This window comes from Nothoprocta perdicaria, unplaced genomic scaffold (assembly GCF_003342845.1).
Source record: "Nothoprocta perdicaria isolate Ctin4 unplaced genomic scaffold, notPer1 scaffold_342, whole genome shotgun sequence".
Lineage (NCBI taxonomy): Eukaryota > Metazoa > Chordata > Aves > Tinamiformes > Tinamidae > Nothoprocta > Nothoprocta perdicaria.
Window position 1 is genome coordinate 160,220 of NW_020455580.1, and position 19,223 is coordinate 179,442.

Below are 19,223 nucleotides of genomic sequence, written 5' to 3' on the forward strand. Positions count from 1 at the left end.
GGCCTCTCGCCTCCCCCCGGAGCCCCGCGCGGGGCTCTGGAATGCGGCGCGTTCCTGCCGCAAGTTGGGCGCGGGGCGGGAGCTGCGGCGCGGGCCCCGCTTGTGAGACCCGGTCCTGCCCCTCGGCCGGGCCCGAGCGGCCCCTTCGCTCGGCCGCCGTCCCGGGCGCCGTCCCGCCCGTTCCTGTGTGCTCCCCTGGACAACAGGCCTCCTTCCCGCAGCCCTTCCCCAAAAACTCTGGCTTCTCCATGCCCAGAGAGCTGCCGTTGGCACGTCCCTTCCCGTTGTTGCTCTCCAAATTCAGACGCACTTATTTTATTAATTTATTTTTATTTTTAAGAGAACCTACCTTGGAATAACAGTATTTCCACGCTTTCATATGAAGCGTCACCCTTGAGCTCCTTCCTGCGGCAAGCATGTCACCCGGGGGTTGGAAATCTGAGGAGCCCTCGCAGACCCCGGGAAGCGCACGGGAATAACGGTGCGGACACAAGGTTGGTCGGAGGCGCCCGTAGGAAAACCATTGCACTTCACCCATAGCTGAACGCGCGCTCTTGAAACGTGGCCAGTGTGGAAGGCCCTGGTGCTTTTTGGACTCCCAGGAACGAATCCAAAATTTCTCTGCAACGGCTGGAGAGTTCTAGGCCTCCGGCCTCCTCCAGAAACACGTCATTTTTATGCTCTTAAGCACATGCATCTCACTCCATAAGTCCTTGCTCTTGGCATGTTTCGTTGACCTGCCTTTCACCTATTGCTGTGTAAATCTCAACCTCCGTATTTGCATGTGTGTGGAGAGGAAAGTTCAGCTTTATAACTTTGCTTGGAGCGAGCTAGAGCGCCAAGGAATTGCGCTGTGTAGGGAGGGCCGTTGTGCATCCCTTGTGATCTGGCTTGGGGAAGGTTTTGGTAGATTTCTCCTATATATGTAATTATAACTCCTCCTCCTTGTTGTCGAAGAGCAGAAAGAAGCCCTGAGTGTTTAGGCAAAATGTTAATTTTATGTAATTTAAAAAAATCTCTTTGGTCGACACAGTGTTGACTTAGTCTTTTCCAGAACTTGAGTCCAATTTGCTTGGTTTTGAGAAATCACATCTCCGCATACAAGCTTAAAAAGCACTTTTGTCAAGAAATACTTGGGTAGAGACTTGTGTTCCCTTTTGTAATAGCAAAGAACATAAACTAGTCATCTATGGAACTTGGAAATGTAGGCAAAATCTTGTGAAAATGTGGGATATTTCCCAAGAAAAGCATTATTTTGTAATGTTCTACATAACCTCCCATTTCTGCCTATGTTTTAAAATACTCTAGCACCCGAAGATGTGGATGAGTGTTTGGGGGTGAGAAGGGAAGGGCCAAAAAAGCTTTTTATAAGCGATTGGCAAGCTGATTTTCCTGTATGTAGCACTTGAGCATTACAAGTTCAGGAATGAAATGTCTTCCTCGCGTAAGGATCTGCGTGTGCCAGAAACTCCAGGAGCTGAATGATGCCTGGGTTTTGCTCCCAACTGGCACAAGTTTTCCCACCCAGAGGAAAGGGAAGTTTTGGCTCCACACTCCTTGCCAACTGCGATAATCTCGGCTGTTTCTAAACTCATTATCAACTGCTGCTGATATGAAGCATACGGATAATCTTCCAGGCTTCCAGAGACTTAACTAAATGCAAAGTTGCCCTACCTTGCTGAGGGATCTAATTGTAAATGATTGCAGAGCCCTCCATGGACATTCATGTTTGTGGTTTAATTTAAGAACGAGTTCAAGCTGAACCTCAGCAAGCCGCTCTTAAGCCAAGTAAATCTCTACCGAGTGTTTTGCAGAAGATTAAGCAAAGCAACACCTCCGGGGCTTGTCCTGTGGGACAGTTGCTGCCCCTGCCTCTCCCTGTTTTGCTACTGGCTCCAGCAGCACCAGTGCGGACCGAGTTGGCTCCAAGTAGGAGCTGCCGCTCTGCTTAGCCTGATTGATGCACTCTGGGATTTTATTTTATTTTATTTTATTTTATTTTATTTTATTTTATTTTATTTTATTTTATTTTATTTTATTTTATTTTATTTTATTTTATTTTATTTTATTCCTTGACTACCACAGCTCAGGCAAATTTGGGGTTTCAGCGAAATGCCTTAAAAAATGGCTTATTAAATAGTCATTTAATTTTTAACCATTTTGATTTAATGGTGTGTGGGGGAAAAACAGAACGCCTTGCATGACATGAATGTTTCAATAACTCTGTGTTATCAAAGTTTTCATTGTGCATCTCATCAAAGCTTGATCATTGCCCTAGTAGAACTCAGTGGCTAGAGCTCAGGTCTCTGCTTCCCTTAGAGACAACTAGCTGGAAATATCATTTTTATTATGATCCAGGTACAATCCGCCACTGTATTTGGGCTATTTTGGCCTAGTGATGGGCTACAGGACTGACCCTGTGTTTAAAATAACCCTTTCCCTTTGGTATGCAGCACTTCCAGCTGCTGTGCTGAAATATTTAGTAAAGACTTGTATTATTTAAAATGCTCAGGGTAGGGGATCATCTCGCTTTTCAGCGCTCCTTGTGGGCCTCCTGTTTACTTCTGAGCTTTGTTTGCTTGAAGCAGGACCGAATTTTTCCAGTACAAGAATCTGTTGAGAAATTAGCAGTGATTCTCATTCAGCTCTTTAAAATCAGCTTAGTAAGGTCCTTCTGAGGCTGTTGAGGCTAATAATGGCTGTTTTTTGGAGCGGTGATGTATGTGACAAGTTGAAAACATTCCTCTGCATGTGAGGCTTAAAAGGTCCTGTTGCAAGGAGGGGATGCTGTCTCGCACTGCTTCACCTGCAGCACCAGGAGCAGCTCTGCTGTGATCTGAGAATGCTGCAGACAGCCTAGAAGTGGCAGGTCGTGCTGCTGGACAGCCGGCAAACGGCTCCTGTCACTTGTCACCTCTCCCTAGCAGCCTAGACGGGATGAGAATGGAGCTTTCACTGAGCTTAGGGCAGGAGAAGGTCCTATCCTGTCCTCTGGTGTCCTGCAAAACAGCGTAGCAGAAGACTGAGAAGAGAAAACACAAGTTGAGAACCAAAATTCTTAAGAACTCCGCATTCTCCGACTCAGGACAGGTGAAAATAGCTTGGCAGGAGTTTAGGCTGATGCCTACAAGAAGAGCCAGTGTGGGGTTACCAGAGAGCTTGCTCTGAGCTTGAGATGTTGCTGCCAAGCAGGTGGTGTTGAAAAAGCTGGGGACTGCACGACTAATATCTTTGTGTGTAGACAGTCTCAGAATAGTTAAGATGGAAGCTGAGGTAACTGCAAGCAGATATTTCCAGCTTTGGTACCCTATAGCATTAGCATTTTGGGTAGTAGTGTTTTTTATCACATAAGATGTTTATGCAAACAGGTCTTTCAGGGTTTCTTTGGGGGAATTATACCTGACAAAGTATTTTGCTTTCAATTGTAGCTTTCATCATGGGGGACATGAAAACCCCAGACTTTGATGACCTCTTGGCTGCTTTTGACATCCCTGATCCAACTAGCCTTGATGCCAAGGAGACCATTCCGTCAGCTGGGGAAGAAAATGAGAATCACCTGAAGTCATCAGGAATCTGCATAGACGAAAACGTGTCCCTGTCCCACTCCTTGCCTCCCTCTGATGCTCCTGTTGTGAGTGTTATTGTAAAGAACACGAGTCGTCAAGAGTCCTTTGAAGCAGAAAAGGACGGGAATCACCTCGGGACCGGTCTGTTGCACAATGGGTTTCGTGGCTCTGACCTGCCCTCAGAGGCACACACTTTAGTGCATAATTATGGGAAGTTTGAGTCAACTTTTATTAACGGTGATAGCTCAAGAAGTTACTCTGAAAAACTGGACCAGTCCAAGTCAGAGCCTTTACCAACATTTAGTCAGTTTAGCCCTATTTCCAGCCCTGAACCAGAGGATGCATTCAAAGAGAACAGTATTGGTGAGAAACCAAAACATGCCCAAACTCCATATTTTCCACCACCGTCAATGTATATTCCAACAGGACCTTCAGTACTAGACCATCTTAGGAGAGTACCGGAGCCAGAATTAAGCATGTTTGATCAGTATTGTAAAAAGGAACAAAAGATGGAAATTCACTGCCAGCCAGAAAGTCGGCTGGAAATGAGCAGAAGAGAACACGACAAAGCCACAGAGAGATTTGTGGACTCGAGCAAGGACTTGGTAGATACCGGTAGCTTTCTTGGAGAAGGCTTGGTGTTCGGAGACCTCCCTAACAGTAATTTAGGAGCAAGTAAAGGCTCTGTGCCCGAGCTGAACCTGTCTTCATCGGTACCACCTCGCCAGAGGTTAAAGCCAACTCATTCGAAGTTGTCGTCCTGTGTGGCTGCGTTAGTAGCTCTTCAGGCCAAAAAAGTGGCGTGTATTCCAAAAGGTGACCAGCTGGGTCTGACAAAAGAACCTTCTGGTCCTTTTAAAGATGGAACCAAGGGAAGTCCAAAAATGCCCAAGTCGCCAAAGAGTCCACGAAGCCCCTTGGAGGTGGTGAGGAAGGTCAGCAAGCAGCCTGAGAGCCCTCGGAGTGTGTGCAGTGACAGCAGTGGGAAGGGCTCTCCTTCCATGGCAGCGGGCTCTCCGCCAGCTATTCCCAAAGTTAGGATAAAGACCATCAAGACATCCTCTGGTGAAATTAAAAGGACTGTGACTCGAATTTTGCCAGAAAATGATGAATTGGGCAAATCCTCTGAAGGATCGCCCATGGAAACCTCATCTGCTGAAGAATTTATCAAGTCTTTCCCTTCTCCTGACACTAGCGCAGTAGTGGAAAGTGAGACTAGCAAGAATTCCACCAAAAATGGGGCAGCTGTGGCCATCCATCTCTCAAATGCAGTGAATCCTTTCCCGGATGGCGTGAAGACAGACAGTGCTGCAAATAACCTATCTGCAGCGTCGCTATCTCCACTGGCAAACTGCAGCAGTGGTGCCATAAAAGCGGGTGTCGTGGGTCAGCAGCTGAGCAAGCGGCAGCAGCAGCAGGGCATCGTGGTGCAGCCGTCCAACGCGGCCAGCTCCAGTCTGCTTCCTAAAGCTGTGCACCTGGCCAACCTCAACTTGGTTCCGCACAGTGTTGCTGCTTCTGTGACGGCAAAGTCATCCGCGCAGAGGCGAAGTCAAACCCAGTTGACGCAGATGTCGGTGCCGCTGGTGCATCAAGTGAAGAAAGCCGCTCCCGTCGTCGTGGAGGCATTTAATAAAGTGCTACACAGTGCCAATCCGGTGCCAATATACACCCCGAACCTTAGCCCTCCACCCGACACCAGTATTAATTTACCTGCTTCTGGGTATTGCTGCCTGGAATGTGGGGATTCCTTTGCCTTAGAGAAAAGCCTCAGTCAACACTATAGCAGGCGAAGCGTTCATATCGAGGTCATGTGCACTCAGTGTTCAACTATGCTCCTTTTTTTTAATAAGTGTAGCTTGCTCAAACATGCAAGAGATCATAAGAGCAAAGGATTTGTCATGCAGTGTTCCCAGCTGCTAATGAAACCCATTTCAGTAGACCAAATGTTCTCACCTTCTCCTACAAGCTCTTCAGTGTCTTTGGCTCCTCAGAGTTTGCACTTCCCCTCTCCTTCGTGTAAGTCCAATGCTGTTTCAGGAAGCGGCGTAGGAATTTCTTCTAACGCTCAGCCAGCCTTGCCTCTCTTTACGGACCCGTTGAGACTAACGCGCCATGGACTTAAGTGTCTTGAATGTAACAAGCAGACGCAAGATTACATTGCTTTAGCAGCACATTACCAGAGAACCTCAGAAGATAATGAGAGACTGGTAAGTCGTTATTTTCATATTGCTAATTAAATAACTCCGAGGTTAGGCTTAGCCTATTGTCCTCTAGGAATCAAATGGATGTTGTAATGGCAAGTGAGTTGCTTTGTCTAGAAAGCTGCTTGTGGGGAGGACTTTGGATACTTTTACAGAGGCCAGTGAGCACAGTCATAGTGGTCTCCATGCACATCTGGGAAGAGCCCACTGAGTGTTAATCTTCTTTTGGGCGCGTTAGGATCACTTGCTTCCTTTCTTCCTACACTTTGAGAGCAAAAGGGGGGGGGGGGGGGTTTAGTTGTGGGGGTGGCAGGTAATGGGCGTTAAGGCCTGAGTTGATCCACGGGCATTAAAGGGAGTTGATGTTGGAGATCAAGAATCACTTGGATGAGGTGTGGAAGAATACTGTAGGAGAAGACCAGCAGAGTGTTAACTTGCACAGGCTTTTGCATTCTAAACTCAATTAGAGAAAATTTGACTTGGTTTCATCTTCTGTAGAACTTAGAATCTGCTGTGTAACTGGACTTTGAGAGCTGCTTTTACTTTCGTCCTGGTAAAGGAGTGGGATGCAACCATGGCCAAGACCAGCGCTGCGGTACATGTCGTGGTGCTGGCGTTCTGACTCAGCATGGGGTCTGAGGACAGCAGACTTGGCAGGCTGTTGGTTTATTTATTCTTAGAGGGTATGGCTGATATCTTCTGAATATAATAGAATCTAAGGTTGATTTCTACTTTAAATGTCTGTTCTTCTGAAATTACACTTTCCACATCCCTCTGGCTGCTGGTAGAGCCGGCATATTCCTAGTGGGATCTCCCACTTGAGCAACATGAGTAAGAGCTGTGAGTCAATGTGAGACTTCCTGGGGAGGTGGCAGCTGCTCTCTACCTGGTCAGCTTAGCAGGCCCATGCTCCAGATCCCTTTTCTAGTTAAAGGGATAATAAGAATATTGAGGTCACTAAAACAAGGCATGCTGTGGTCCTGCTTAGGCTCTTTGTTAGCTTCCTCTTAAATTCATTATCAGCAAAAAATGGATTATGCCTGAATTTTTTTAATCTAATGAGAAATGGTAAGGTTGGAAGGAATTGTCATGGCCATGTAACTGGGTCTGTTGCGTAAGTAGCCTGATAAACCCCGGGCTCTGTCATTACCATAACTTGGTGTAGAACTGTGATGCCTTTTTAAAGAAGTACCAGCAGTCTTGAGTTAAAATCTTCAGCTGAAGAGATGCAGTGGGTGCTCCTAAGGAAGCTAAAATATTAATCATTCATGTCAAAAACGTATTTCCTATTTTTGTTGTGAGTTCGTCAATTTGAGAGCTACCTGCAGAGAGAAGAAATGTCTGAGAGTAAGTATTTTTAGACTACAATCTATCATTTATTCTGTAACTTAACTGAGAAGAGTTTCTCAGTTTAAGCCTCTTGCTTCAGATTATGCTCTCTGGATGTCATTTTTGTGAATGTGAGTGTTGGGAAAAAAAAAAACAGAGAAGAGTCAACAGTAACTTAAGTTCCTGAAATGGGAAAACGTGAACTGGTTGAACTCCCTCCTAGATCCTGTGGACAACCCTGACTCGGCATTAACGAAGGCAACTTCTTGGGTTGCTATTTTTATTTGTTTGGGGGCGGGGGGAAATAAAAGGGTTTGTTGGTAGGAGCTAGAAATGGCTGAGCATCCAGTTTCACAGGCCCTTTTTTAGATGGTAAGAGCAATTGAAAAATATTCCTCTTCTCTTGCCCTTGCCGTCTGCTTCCATCTCCAGAGTTATGCCAGGTCACCCGTTTTTAGGGCAGCGATATAAATTGTGCTGCTGAGGAGAGTGTTCCTGTAGCAGCTGTGTGCAGCGTAACCTTCTGGTTTTATCCTCTAGCAGGAGATATTTTCCTGCTGTGTTGAGACCTTGCTTAAGAAGAAAGTTATGGTGGGGAGGGAGGTTAGTGTCAAGGTTATTGCTAGCAAATGACCACTGAGTATTTTGAGTTTTGCATTTTTGAGCGTTATCCCTCAAATTGAGTCACAAAGCCCTTCCCCATGTGTCCATAAAGTACGGAGTGTCTCAGTACCTTCCAAGCAAAGCTCTGGCTTGACCTCTCCTTTTTGAAGAGCTTCAGCAACCAGGAAAAGTTCCTTCAGCCTTGTTTGCATCAGAGCTGGTCCCCACCGTGGTATGTCATACCGTTTATTGTCAGTGCTTATTAGATTATGTGGTACCAGTCTTATTTCCCAAAAAGTGGTTGCTTGGCAAGGATAGCTGGATGTATTAAGGGAAAGAGTGTCTTTAGCTAAATAAGAGAATGAAGGGGTAGAAGCGGGGTTTTTTTTTTTTGCAGCACAAAGCTCTCTGTTGAACAAGAAAACTGTATAGGTTTGAAGACAGCCATGGGAGTTGCATCTCCCAAACTTGTACACTTTCCTTCCTTGGGTGTTTCCACCCTTCCTTCCCAGCTCAAATATGTGCCATCATGTTTGTTCTGAGTTTCTTGCCCTGGCCTTGGCACAGCACTCAAATGCTCCCTGCCAGCTTAATGCAGCTCTCCGTATTGAACTTCTAGGTGGAATCCTGTGGGCTTGCAGCTGGGAGATGGGCTGTCAGTTCTCAGTCTAGCACGTAACTGTTTGGTGGGTCTGCCTGCTGAATTTTTGCCTTTGCTCTGGGAATAGTGTGTGGCTTGCTGGTAGTTGGTATAAATCCCAGGAGATTTGAGACTACAACCTGTGTAAAGGAAGTTAGGCGGTGTTTTGGGCTGTGGAGAGCGCTTTGGAGCTCTTCCTTCAAATGGCACCACATCTGGATTATCAACCATTAACCATTTCTGCAGGAAACATTGAAGGTGAAAATAAACTGAGAAACCAAGCAGAGTTTGAAGCCCTGGAGAGTGTTATGCTTTTAATGCAACAGGACTTTTTTCTTCTTGAAGCGGGATTGAAGTGGGATTTCTTCTTGAAGTTACTTTGAAGAAGGAAGGGAGAGCATATCATCATTAAGAAGTGGAAGGGAGAAGACCTTTTATTTATTTATTTTTTTCCCCAATATGATTGTTTCAGTTACGCAGTTTCATGTTGCAGTGATACAACTGAAGGATGAGCAAGCAGGAGGAGGCAGGAATGACTGGATTGGGGAGAGACAGTAACAGTTTAAGCCAGTTTTGCTACGCAAGGAGGAGTATCCTGTGTTGATACTTAACACTTCGTGCTTTAATTGGAATTGCTTGCCATGACTTTGTGAATTAGTCTGGCATCTTCCCATTGCTGATCCTCATTTAAAAGCAAAATAAAATGGTTGTTGGGTTTCTGTTAGTCTGTTCCTTTTTGGCAGTCTGAAAGAAAGTAGTCTTCAAGTCCACGGTAACAGGAATGCTCAAGAGCTACGTGAGTTTTCTAGATGAGAATGACCGAGTTGGATCGTGACTGTTTCGGAAGAAGGAACCAAGGTTTGGATGTCATCCAGACACCAGGAAAAGGAGGAAATTTGGAGAAAGTGAGAGGAAGGGAGGGGGGACGATGCTGGAACTGAGAAGGTGGAGTGGAAAGACCTTTAGAGCAATTGTGAACTTGGCCTCAATACAACATTATAGATTTGCAGCAGCTATGTGACTGCTGTTCAAAGTACAGCAGGGAAACCCAGCCTGACTTCTTTTTATACAGTGTGTACATAAGATGGAAGCAAGTCATTTTACCCAAATACTGAGGTAGAATCTATGTGGCTTACAGTGCGGATGGAGAGGCCTTAAGAATTGCAAATTGCTGCATTTCAGAAGTAGAAAGAATTGAATTTGCTAGATGAATCTTTTGAGTAGATCATGTTAGTAGATCATAGGGTTTTTTAAAAATCTTTTCAAGGCCAATTTTGCAATTTCTGTCAGCTTGTGAATTGAGTCACTCGATGGGATCTGTTTACAGCTTTTCTGCCTCTGTATTTGAATTTGAAAATGTGATCTGCTTGTTTATTTTACTTCTTAATCAATGTTTGAGCTGAACTGCTTGTAAATATTTATATTTGTTGTTCTCCAGAGGAGCAAAAGGTAGTATCAGATGTTCAAGGCAACTTCAGATCTGTTTGGTTTGCCTGCAGCAGAGCTGCATTCGCAAGCAAGTTGGAGGGAAAAGGGGCAATTAAAAAGGTGCAAGCGGAAACCAAAACAAAGCTAGATGATAGTGATGTCAAACTAATTTCATGTGCATCTTGTGTGTGTGTAAATATATATATATATTTTTTAAGAGGTGGGTAGATCCAACTCTTTGTGATGTTCAAGGGATGGGTCATTGAGAGCCATGTGGGTGAGAGCTATTTTGAAGAAGTGACATTGGAAGGTTTGGGCAGAAGCAGGCAGAAGAGGTGACTTGGGTGACTGCAACAGGAGACAGGTTGCTTCTGTGATTCACTTAGGAATGGTTTTGAGGTAAGTCTTAGTTAATGTTCACCTTAACTTTCTTGGAGGAGAAGGAAAGTATAGATAAAACTCACAGAGCTGGAAAAATAAGAGGGGAAAAATTTGGGGATATTCTTCAGGAGGACCTAGATGGTCTTGAGGAGTGAGTAGGAATGGGATGAAGCACCTGAAAAGCAGGATATGTGGTTGTGCACAAGAAAACTCCAAGTGACTAAGGCAAAACAGTTGTGCAAGAGTTATATGTTAACCTGCAGTGAACCAACCAGGATCCCATTAAAGCTTATATTTTATTGTATACAATAAATAGAATAATCCCTGTTGTGGCTAGAACAGGGATCACGCTACATAGTTAATATCAGGCAATTTTGTAGCCTTCAGAGATCTAGGCTTAAATTGCAAGAGATGGGAGAGAGAAGAAAAAAACCCCAAAACATGCAGTTCCTTTTTTTTTTTTTAATTATTTTTATTTCTTTCCTAAAAGAGCAGGGCCACTCTCTAGAAAACATGATGTTTATAGAGAAGAGCTTTTTAAGCTGAAGGGCAGCACTGAGGCAAGACCAGACTCAGATAGGTTTACCCTGCAAGGTAGAAGATAGTGTCTAATCATCTGAGGAATGAATTCTGAAAGAGATTTCCAGTAGGAGTAATGAACAAAAACTGCACACTGTTTTTAAAACAAACTCGCTCGCCTTTTTGGAAGGTTAGAGCAGCACACAATTAACATGTGCAAGAATTCAAAATATTTCCCGACCTTTTTGGGCATAATTGTGCATCTGCTGGAAAGCAGAGGTGTTTCTTACTGTTCACTCTCTTGACTTGACCATGCAAAGCCCACTAGGTAGCTAAGACTTAAATAATGTGCAGAACGTAAACGGAGGACCTCTGAATGCTTTCTTTGCATCTTTGTGCTATTGTTCTTCCCCTTCTCTTTCCTCTTTTGTCTTCCTTTATTTGTCCAGCAAGACTTTTTCCATTAATCATGATGTATCCTGTTTATGCACCACCTACCTCGGAGTTATTTAAAAGCTATTTCAGAGCTGCCTTCTCTTCTTCCTTCCCCCCTCTGAAATCAATGCTTTATAATTTATTGGCTAAAACTTGCCAGAAGCTAGGGGGACCACATGCTGCACTGGTAATTTCCTAGCAGCAAAGTAGCAAGCAAGCAAGACAGCAGCCATTTCTCTGCTATTTTTTTCTCTCTTTTTTTTTTTTTCCTTTTTTTCCCCTCTTGTGTTGGTTGAAAAATCAAGAAAAAATAACGTGGTTTTGTAAAGGACTACTTTTCCTCTCCCAAATCGAGGGTGTTTAGCGCAAGCCTTATGTATGAGCAAATATTGATCTTTCTTTGATACAGAATTTTTCATTTACAGCAAGAAAGGGATGGAGGATCTCAGTGTGATGAACATGTTGAGGGGAGGAAGGTCAAGGCAGTGTTCACTGGGAGTATAGATGAGGAGTTGAGTAGCAGGATGGGAGCGTGAGGTGGCACCCCGAGGACAAAATAGAGCATGAGGATGAAGAGGAGGAGAGGCTAGGGAGGAAGGATGAGTAGAGTGCAGTTTCATGGTCTGCATAAATTGATCTACAAAGCACTGCCTTGCAAGGGGACAGTCTTCCCTTCTCCTCCACCTGCGCTTGTTCTCTCAACTGTGTCTCTCCTACAACCCCCACGGGGCCAGGTCAGCTCGGAGGAAGATTGGACTAAAGAAGTGAGGAAGCTGAGATGTGGACATAAGCTGGGCAGGAAATCTCAGGAGTGCAGAGGAGGTGAGAACCCACTACTGATCACTGGGGCTACGAGGCTGTTGGAAGCGGGAGTGAAGTTCACTCTCTGCCTTCCTTCTAGAGAAAGAGGAGTGAAGTCTTGTAGTTGGGATTAGCAAAGAAGCCCTTGGGCCTGTGGAGAGGGAAGTAGGTGGAAAGGAAAAGTGATGGGTGAAGATGACGGTAAAAGCGGGATTTGAGCAGCCACGATGGTGTCTTTGGTAGGATGCAAGGAGCAAGCAAGAGAGGAGGAAGGTGAGATGAAAGAGCTGGAGTTGGGAGTTGGAAGTGGGCATCACCACTCTCTTATTTCTCGTCCTTTACCTCCTTCTCTGCCCGATGCGAGAAATAAGAGAGACCAGGGCAAATGTGACAAAGTAGAGAGACGATGCTGAGGATGAGCAGGTGGAGGAAGGAATCAGTTACGGCTGGCAGGAGAGCAGCTAGCGTGAAGTTTTGGCAGTGGTCAGACTGAAGACTATCTTCTAACCGTATCCTATAGACCGAAGGCAAAACAGGCTTCCTTGCTGGATCCTAAACCTGACATTGTGAAACATAACCAAAGAAGTAAGAATCTCTCTCTTATTTTGCCATGCTTAATGCAAAGGTTGCAAGCTTTATAGGTGCTAAGTTGGATAAACTCATCTGTTGATCAGCTTGACATGTATTCTGTCATCAACATTTCACTGCAGTGGTTTAAGTCACCTGGATTCTAGATTTGCCTCCTCATAATTAATTTGGCAGGCTTCTCTTGTAGCTTTTTCTTCTATAAATTGAATAATTAATGCAGCAAGACGGATTTATTTAAGGGGAGACAAGGGGATGCAGTTTGGTTATCGTAGAGCTGGGGGAAGAAATTCGCTGCTTGTCCCTTCCTCTTGCGTTGCCAAAACTTTGGGGCAGCAATGTTGTCTATGGGTTTGTCACGATAATGCCAGTTAAAAATCTTCCTCTAAGAGTGTTGGATCATCTGGCAGTGTTTGGCCTGGCCCAGCTAACAGTTGCACTAGCAGGAGGTGGGAAGGGTGGCTGGGCCACAAAATTTGGTAGCCGGCCCTTCCGTGGGAGCCAGTGCATCATGTGGCTACACAGCAAAACATCTACTGTGAGGGATGCAGATTGCTGGCCTTTGTCCCAGGGAGGCAGTAAGTGAAAGCTAATGGGAAGTTAAAGGTTAACTTTAAGTAGTAATTCTCTGCTTTTTTTTACTTTTAATAGCAGAAACATCCTGCTGATCTCCCTCCTTGCTAACTGCCTGTGATTGCTCAGCAATGGGGATCAGCTGCCCCCTGAGCCCTGCCTGATGTAGAAAAAGCAAAACTGTCCAAAAGCTGGAGTTGGGAAGCACTTGGGGCCCTTCTTTGAGGGATTTTTTGCTTTGAATATATAAAGGCCAAGTGCTCTTTAATCTATTTGCATTTCAAAAATATCATGTCTGTTCCCCTCTGCTGGTTCACTCTGACTCCTTATATTCCTTTTAAGTTGCTAGCCTTATTATAAACTCCTCTTTTTGTCTTGTAGCTCTCATCTCATGCTTTAAAGTTAGTCTGTTTCTGCCTTTGCAGCGGAAAGTACATGCGAATGTCAGGCACGTTGTATCCGAGGACACCTCTAACTGGATGTGAACTTCCCTCGAGGCTGCTAAACCTCTCTGCCTGTAATGGGATCCCAAAAGGGATGTCCAGTTTCTTGGCTTGGGCCAAGGCCAGTTCCTTTTCCAGCTCCCTACTGGAAGTGAGGAGGCTCTTTGTACCCCATGTTCTGCTTTGAGGGCTTTTTGGGGGTGTTCACGAGAATCAGGCCCTACAGGGTCATGGACTGTATCTGAGCGAGAAAATTTGCCGCAGGAATTTCGCGGTGGTGTTGGTCTATGGGAAGGGGACTTGCTCCGATCTTTACTTGCGATGTAATACTTGGACCCCGTTCACCACAGAGTCGCTTAGACGGTTGTTTCATTGAAAAATGATCAGAAAAGTCATTGGTGCTGCTTTTACATGGGCCCTTTTCCATAAAAGGGTTGTGTGCTATGAATTTCCCGACTTGCAAACACTTCAAAGGCTGCAGGATTGTGTTTAGTAATGCTGGTTTTTTAATTTATTTTTGTATAAGCCAATGATTATTTTCTCCAACCCTTCTGAAGAAGCTAATAAGGAGAAATGGGAATAAAATTAAGTATTCGGCGACGAGTGAGCTTCTGAGCGTTTTTGTGTGTGTGCGTGGATGTGACTTCTGGAGGAACATCTGAGACAAAATGTTACAGACAAATGGGAAGTAATGAAAACTTGCAACAAATAACCCTTGATTAAAGCGTAGGTTAGCGGGAGTATCTGAAAAAAAAAAAAAAAGAAACCCCACAGACGTTACACAACTCAATATCCTGGTAACAGGCTTTAGAAATAACTGACTAATGAATGTCTCAAATTGCTGCCAGCTTTCTTTGAAAAAGGCATGGAAAACTGGAGAAAGAGATAAAAATGTGACAGCTGGAACCAAGTTAAGTATTCCTAGCACAAGGCAAAAGAGTTGCAAAAGAAAAAGCCACAGAGCCTCCCCAACAAAGCTTGAATGGGAGCCTGGGTCCCTCTGCCCCTCTGCTCCTACCTTGAGCCCTCTGGGGCCTGCGTTTGTGGCGTTTTGCAGATGACAGAGGGGGAAAAAGATGAGAAGAAGCATAAAACGGTCAGTTGTCATTTGCTTGGTTTTGTTATTTTCCTCTCTCTTTTATTGCCCAGTCTCTTGACACTTCTGTCTTGGAGGCTGTCCTTCAGTTCCCATGCCCTGAGTTACCTGAGTGTCATCAGCCCCTTCCCTGCTTGTTGCCCTTGTCTGGATGTGTTGTGGAAACCCACGGGAACCCAAATCTCAGCAGACTCCTCCTGGGCACCTTCCTCCAGACTGTGTCAGGTTAATTTCCTTAAAAGCCTCTTACGAAGGGTGTTGTCAAAACCCTTCGGAAAGTCCAGGTAGATGCCTGAGCCGCTGTAGGTCAAATCTTATTTATTATTATTATTATTTCTTATTACCAAATCTTATTTTTCTGACTGGGGGGGAGAGCTTGGCTCGCTCGGTGAAGGAGGCTTGGAGACCTTGTGTCGCCTCTTCCCAAGTACAGAATTAGCAGCGGTTAAATAGGCTGGTCTCGGTTCTTCTTTACACAATTTGCTCTTGTGATTCATTGCTAGTCGTTAGGTCCGTATGCTCCGGGACCTCCTTTCCGTGGGACAATCGGAGCTGAAGCTGGGGAGTTTCACTTGCTCCTCTCTTTCCTTGCTGAACTCCGCGTTCCGCACGGAGTGTGGTGGCCTTGCGGGAACCTGTCCAGCTTCTTCCCCAGCGGTTGCAGACACAATAAATTCATTTAGCCTTATCCTCGCTCAGCCTGGCTTTTTATTCCCGGATCGACTGTATGCATTCCCTGGCAGGCATCCAGCTCGTGCGGAGCCCGCAGAAGATAACTATTAGTTTCAGTGCCTCTTGCCAGGCACCCTTCTGCTCTACCTTCGTGTGTTTTGTCCCTGCCGAGCTTCCCACGTGATGCGGTGGGGACTATCCAGATGTTTGGGGTAGGCCAGCTGCCAGAGTACCAGGAGAGCCTTGCACATAGTTTGCTAGGGAAGCTAAAAATCCCTGCTGCAACCTGAAACCCGGTTAAGAAGAAATTAAAAAGAAAGAAAAAGCAATAAAGCAGCCCCAGGTTTCCCAGCGCACAGATTTCTTCTTGCATCTGTGTCCGGGCCGGGTTTGGACAACAGGAGCTCCTGCTCGGCAGCGATTTGCCCCTAAAGGAAGCAGAGCTCTCCTGGGGCCACCGGCCCCATTTATATTTCAGAGGTTCAACCCGTGTCTTGGTAGGGGTGTCCCCTTGGGGAAGTGCTGAGCAGCTCTGCAGTTTGTGGGAAACGGGCTTCTTTGAGGTGCGTGGGCTGCCGTCCACCCCTTTATCTCTTCCCTCACATATTTTCTGTTCTTAAACTCCTACTTGTAATGGGTGTCCTTGAGGCTTTGAACATGTTTGGTGATTTTCTTTCTTTCTTTCTTTCTTTCTTTCTTTCTTTCTTTCTTTCTTTCTTTCTTTCTTTCTTTCTTTCTTTCTTTCTTTCTTTCTTTCTTTCTTTNTTTCTTTCTTTCTTTCTTTCTTTCTTTCTTTCTTTCTTTCTTTCTTTCTTTCTTTCTTTCTTTCTTTCTTTCTTTCTTTCTTTCTTTCTTTCTTTTTCTCACACTTTCTCTCTTTTTATTTCTCTTTCTTTCTCTCTTCTCTCTCTTCCTTTTTTTTTCTTTCTCATGAAACTTTTCAGATGGGCCGTGGCTTTGTCTCTCAATATAAATGACACTTTCTGCTACCTGCAGTGTTCTTCGGTGCTTTCCCCCCAGAATTTACATAGCAGAGCGTCCTAGAGCTGACAGCTGGAATAACGACAGTATAGAAAACTGCAAAAACTGGATTTTGCCAGATATCCTAACCTGTTAGGGTTTTGGCCTGGTTTCCCCTCTGGTGCTCCAGTTTGGTCCGGGGCACTCCGTGGGGCACAGCTCTGCAGTAGCAGCTTTCCGCGGGTGCCCTCGGGTACAGGTTTGTGATGCCTCGGATCTCATCAGGCCTGTAGCCTTTTTTCAGCCGTGCCGAACAAAGGACGCAATTAAATTACCTGGGCTGATAAGCAGTAATGAGCAGTTTGCTGCAGTTTGTGCACAATGTAGGGCTGGGAGGAGAAGAACAATTTTGCACGCGTAAATTGATGTCGGAAGAGAGGTTCAGGTCAAGTCTGGAGGGCAGGTGTCTGATACTATTGTTGCTGCTTAGGAATTAGGTGAAATATATCCTGGTAGCTCCCTAATAGCTGCTCCAGGGCTCTGGAGGAATACAAAAGTGTTAACGATGTCAGCAGAAGAGAGCCAGGGTTTGAGAGCTCTTGAAGCCAGGACTATGTGTCCACCTGAAAAAAAAACAAGCTCTAAGTGTAAAGTAAATGATGCTGCTTTAGCAAGATTGTCTTCCTGGTAAGTGTCGCACTTGTAATGCTCTTCTGAGTTGAGTTGCAGGGGGACAAGTGCTTTCCTCCTCAAAAGCTTTACTGCTAAGACGAATGCAGTGACTAAGCAGAGCGTTTTCTGAGCAGAGGCTAAAGGATTTTTTTTCTTTTTTTTTTTTAATGTGAAAAGAAAACCAAATTGCAGAGGCCACGGTTTAAGAACGGATGTAGTCATCTGATACAGCTAGTTATAAAAGTTGTTCAGTTCATTCGGGAAAAAGCCATCGAGCTGCATAGCCGCAGGGTTTTGTAGCAGCAGGGTGCAAGATGATGGACTGAACTTCAGGGTTTTGTAGGCTGAATTTGGGGGGATAAAAAGCCGGTGTGGAACAAATAACTAATGTAACCTTTCCTCCCTCAGACATGTCAAGTGTGCCAGATGATGCTACCTAACCAGTGCAGTTACTGCGCTCACCAGAGAATCCACGCTCACAAGTCTCCTTACTGCTGCCCGGAGTGTGGAACGGTGTGCCGCTCCGCCTACTTCCAGACGCACGTCAAGGAGAACTGCCTGCATTACTCCCGCAAAGTCGGATTCAGGTTGGTGCTGCTCCAAAAGGTCCAAGTGAGCAAGGGCGAACGGGAAGCCTGCGTAGGGATTGGGGGAATGCGTGCGCCTCTCTCCTGATGGCCAGGGAGAGGATGTGATGTAGGAGGCGTGTGTTCTTCTGGGTGGCAAGACCTCTCTGAAACGGGGAAATACTGAGTTAAGAGGAGCTGTCCCAGACCAGAAATGATTTTGAACTGGCTTGAAGTCAGACCGTGTTTCCTGGTTCGGGTAAGTTCTCATTGCAGACCATCATCTCAGAGTTGATATTTACAGGAAAAAATTGCAGCTCTTAATCCTCTACGTCTCTTTCTGGTTTACCCTTACATTTGTGTCAGCTGTAATGGAGTGAGGGATGTGTGCCTTCGCAAATAGGCCGTAGATTATTTTCTTATACAATCCCCCAAATCTCCAAACACTTGTCAAGATTTGACACAAGTGGAAGGAAGCTCCTAAGTTTTTGAATTCAGTGGTGTGTATGTGTTGCCCTTTTCTCATCAGAATTGATTGCTTTAATAAAATACTTTATTACATTTCCTTCAAACCTTGCCTGCTTTATGTATTTAGCTCACCATGAGTACAGGACTGCTCTTATGTTAAGGTACAGATGATTTTTTTGGAAGATGAACAGTGGACACAGGGACCTTTTGATTGTCCTTAAAGTCCTGATATTTTTCTCTGATCAGTATTAAATATTTAACTCCAAAATATAAAGGGAATAGGGCAATATCTTTGGCTTGTTCTTCCAGACTGACTGCAGATTCATGAAGCCTCCCCTTTGTGGTTTGTTCTAAAATCACGTTTAAGTTTTCAAGGTTTTTTTTTTTTTTTTCAACCACAAAGAGATAAGAATTAAAATGATTCTGCAGTTAATTGTATGCAGACTTTTGTTTTTACATGGGATGTGATTGCAGGGGGGCATAACCTACAACAAAATTAAGTCCATTGCAAACAAAACGGTTGTGATACCAAAGCTGTTGAATTAATTGGAGAGAGCAGGAAGGCTGGGGAAAAAAGAAGTCCTTTCTCCTCTTTTTCCAGTTGATGGGATCCAGTTTACAGCAGACGTTGGTGCCTATTCCTAAGTGGATGATCTTGCATTTAAAAAGAAATACTATTCATTCCAGCTGTATTACAGTAATATCTTTATGATGGCTTCAGCCTTGTCAGTAATGCTAGCTTTGATCCATCTGCAGATGTCATTAGTGAGTGTCTGCTCTCTGTGCCAAGGTCATTAATGAAGATCTGAAGCAAGACAGGATGCTGAGGGCATGATGCTGAGGGAATTCTTAAGCTTCATCTAGTTTCTCTAGAAGTTGTATTTCTTTAACTTCTCCCTAATTCTGCACTACAACCCACCTGTGGAAGCTGAATCCATGAGGCAAGTGAATGCCTGAAGCTGGGCCAGCCTTGTTGTTCTTCATGTCTTTGCTCTGGGTTGATATTGATGCTGTTGTTGAAAGCAGATGAAATATTTCAGGTGCAGAACCAGCTCTACATAATCCATGGCATCTGTCTTGTTGTCACATGGAGACTTTAGTGCTTTGCTTTTGCTTCTGCTTCTTGCAGAAGTGAAAAGCCAAGGAGTCCTTTGAAATCCTTCACAGGATCAGCTTGACTTTGGCTGCTTCTCACCATATCCCTGTATTTCTTGAATTTCTGAGCTTGGTTTTCTTTCGTTTGGTTTTGTTTTTGATGAGCCCATGTTGTGTTTCCTTTTCT

General features: G+C 44.8%; 1 protein-coding gene across 1 annotated transcript in view; it reads left to right on the top strand.

The window, feature by feature from the left end:
* Positions 1-345: 345 nt before the first annotated feature.
* ZNF592 (zinc finger protein 592) overlaps positions 346-19,223 on the top strand; it is a 33,242-nt gene continuing 14,364 nt past the window's right edge. Inside the window, exons 1-3 of the mRNA XM_026043930.1 lie at positions 346-494; positions 3,429-5,776; positions 17,316-17,494. Of these exons, the coding sequence (XP_025899715.1) occupies positions 3,437-5,776; positions 17,316-17,494 (2,519 nt within the window). The 5' untranslated portion in view covers positions 346-494; positions 3,429-3,436. The remainder of the gene's footprint in view (positions 495-3,428; positions 5,777-17,315; positions 17,495-19,223) is intronic.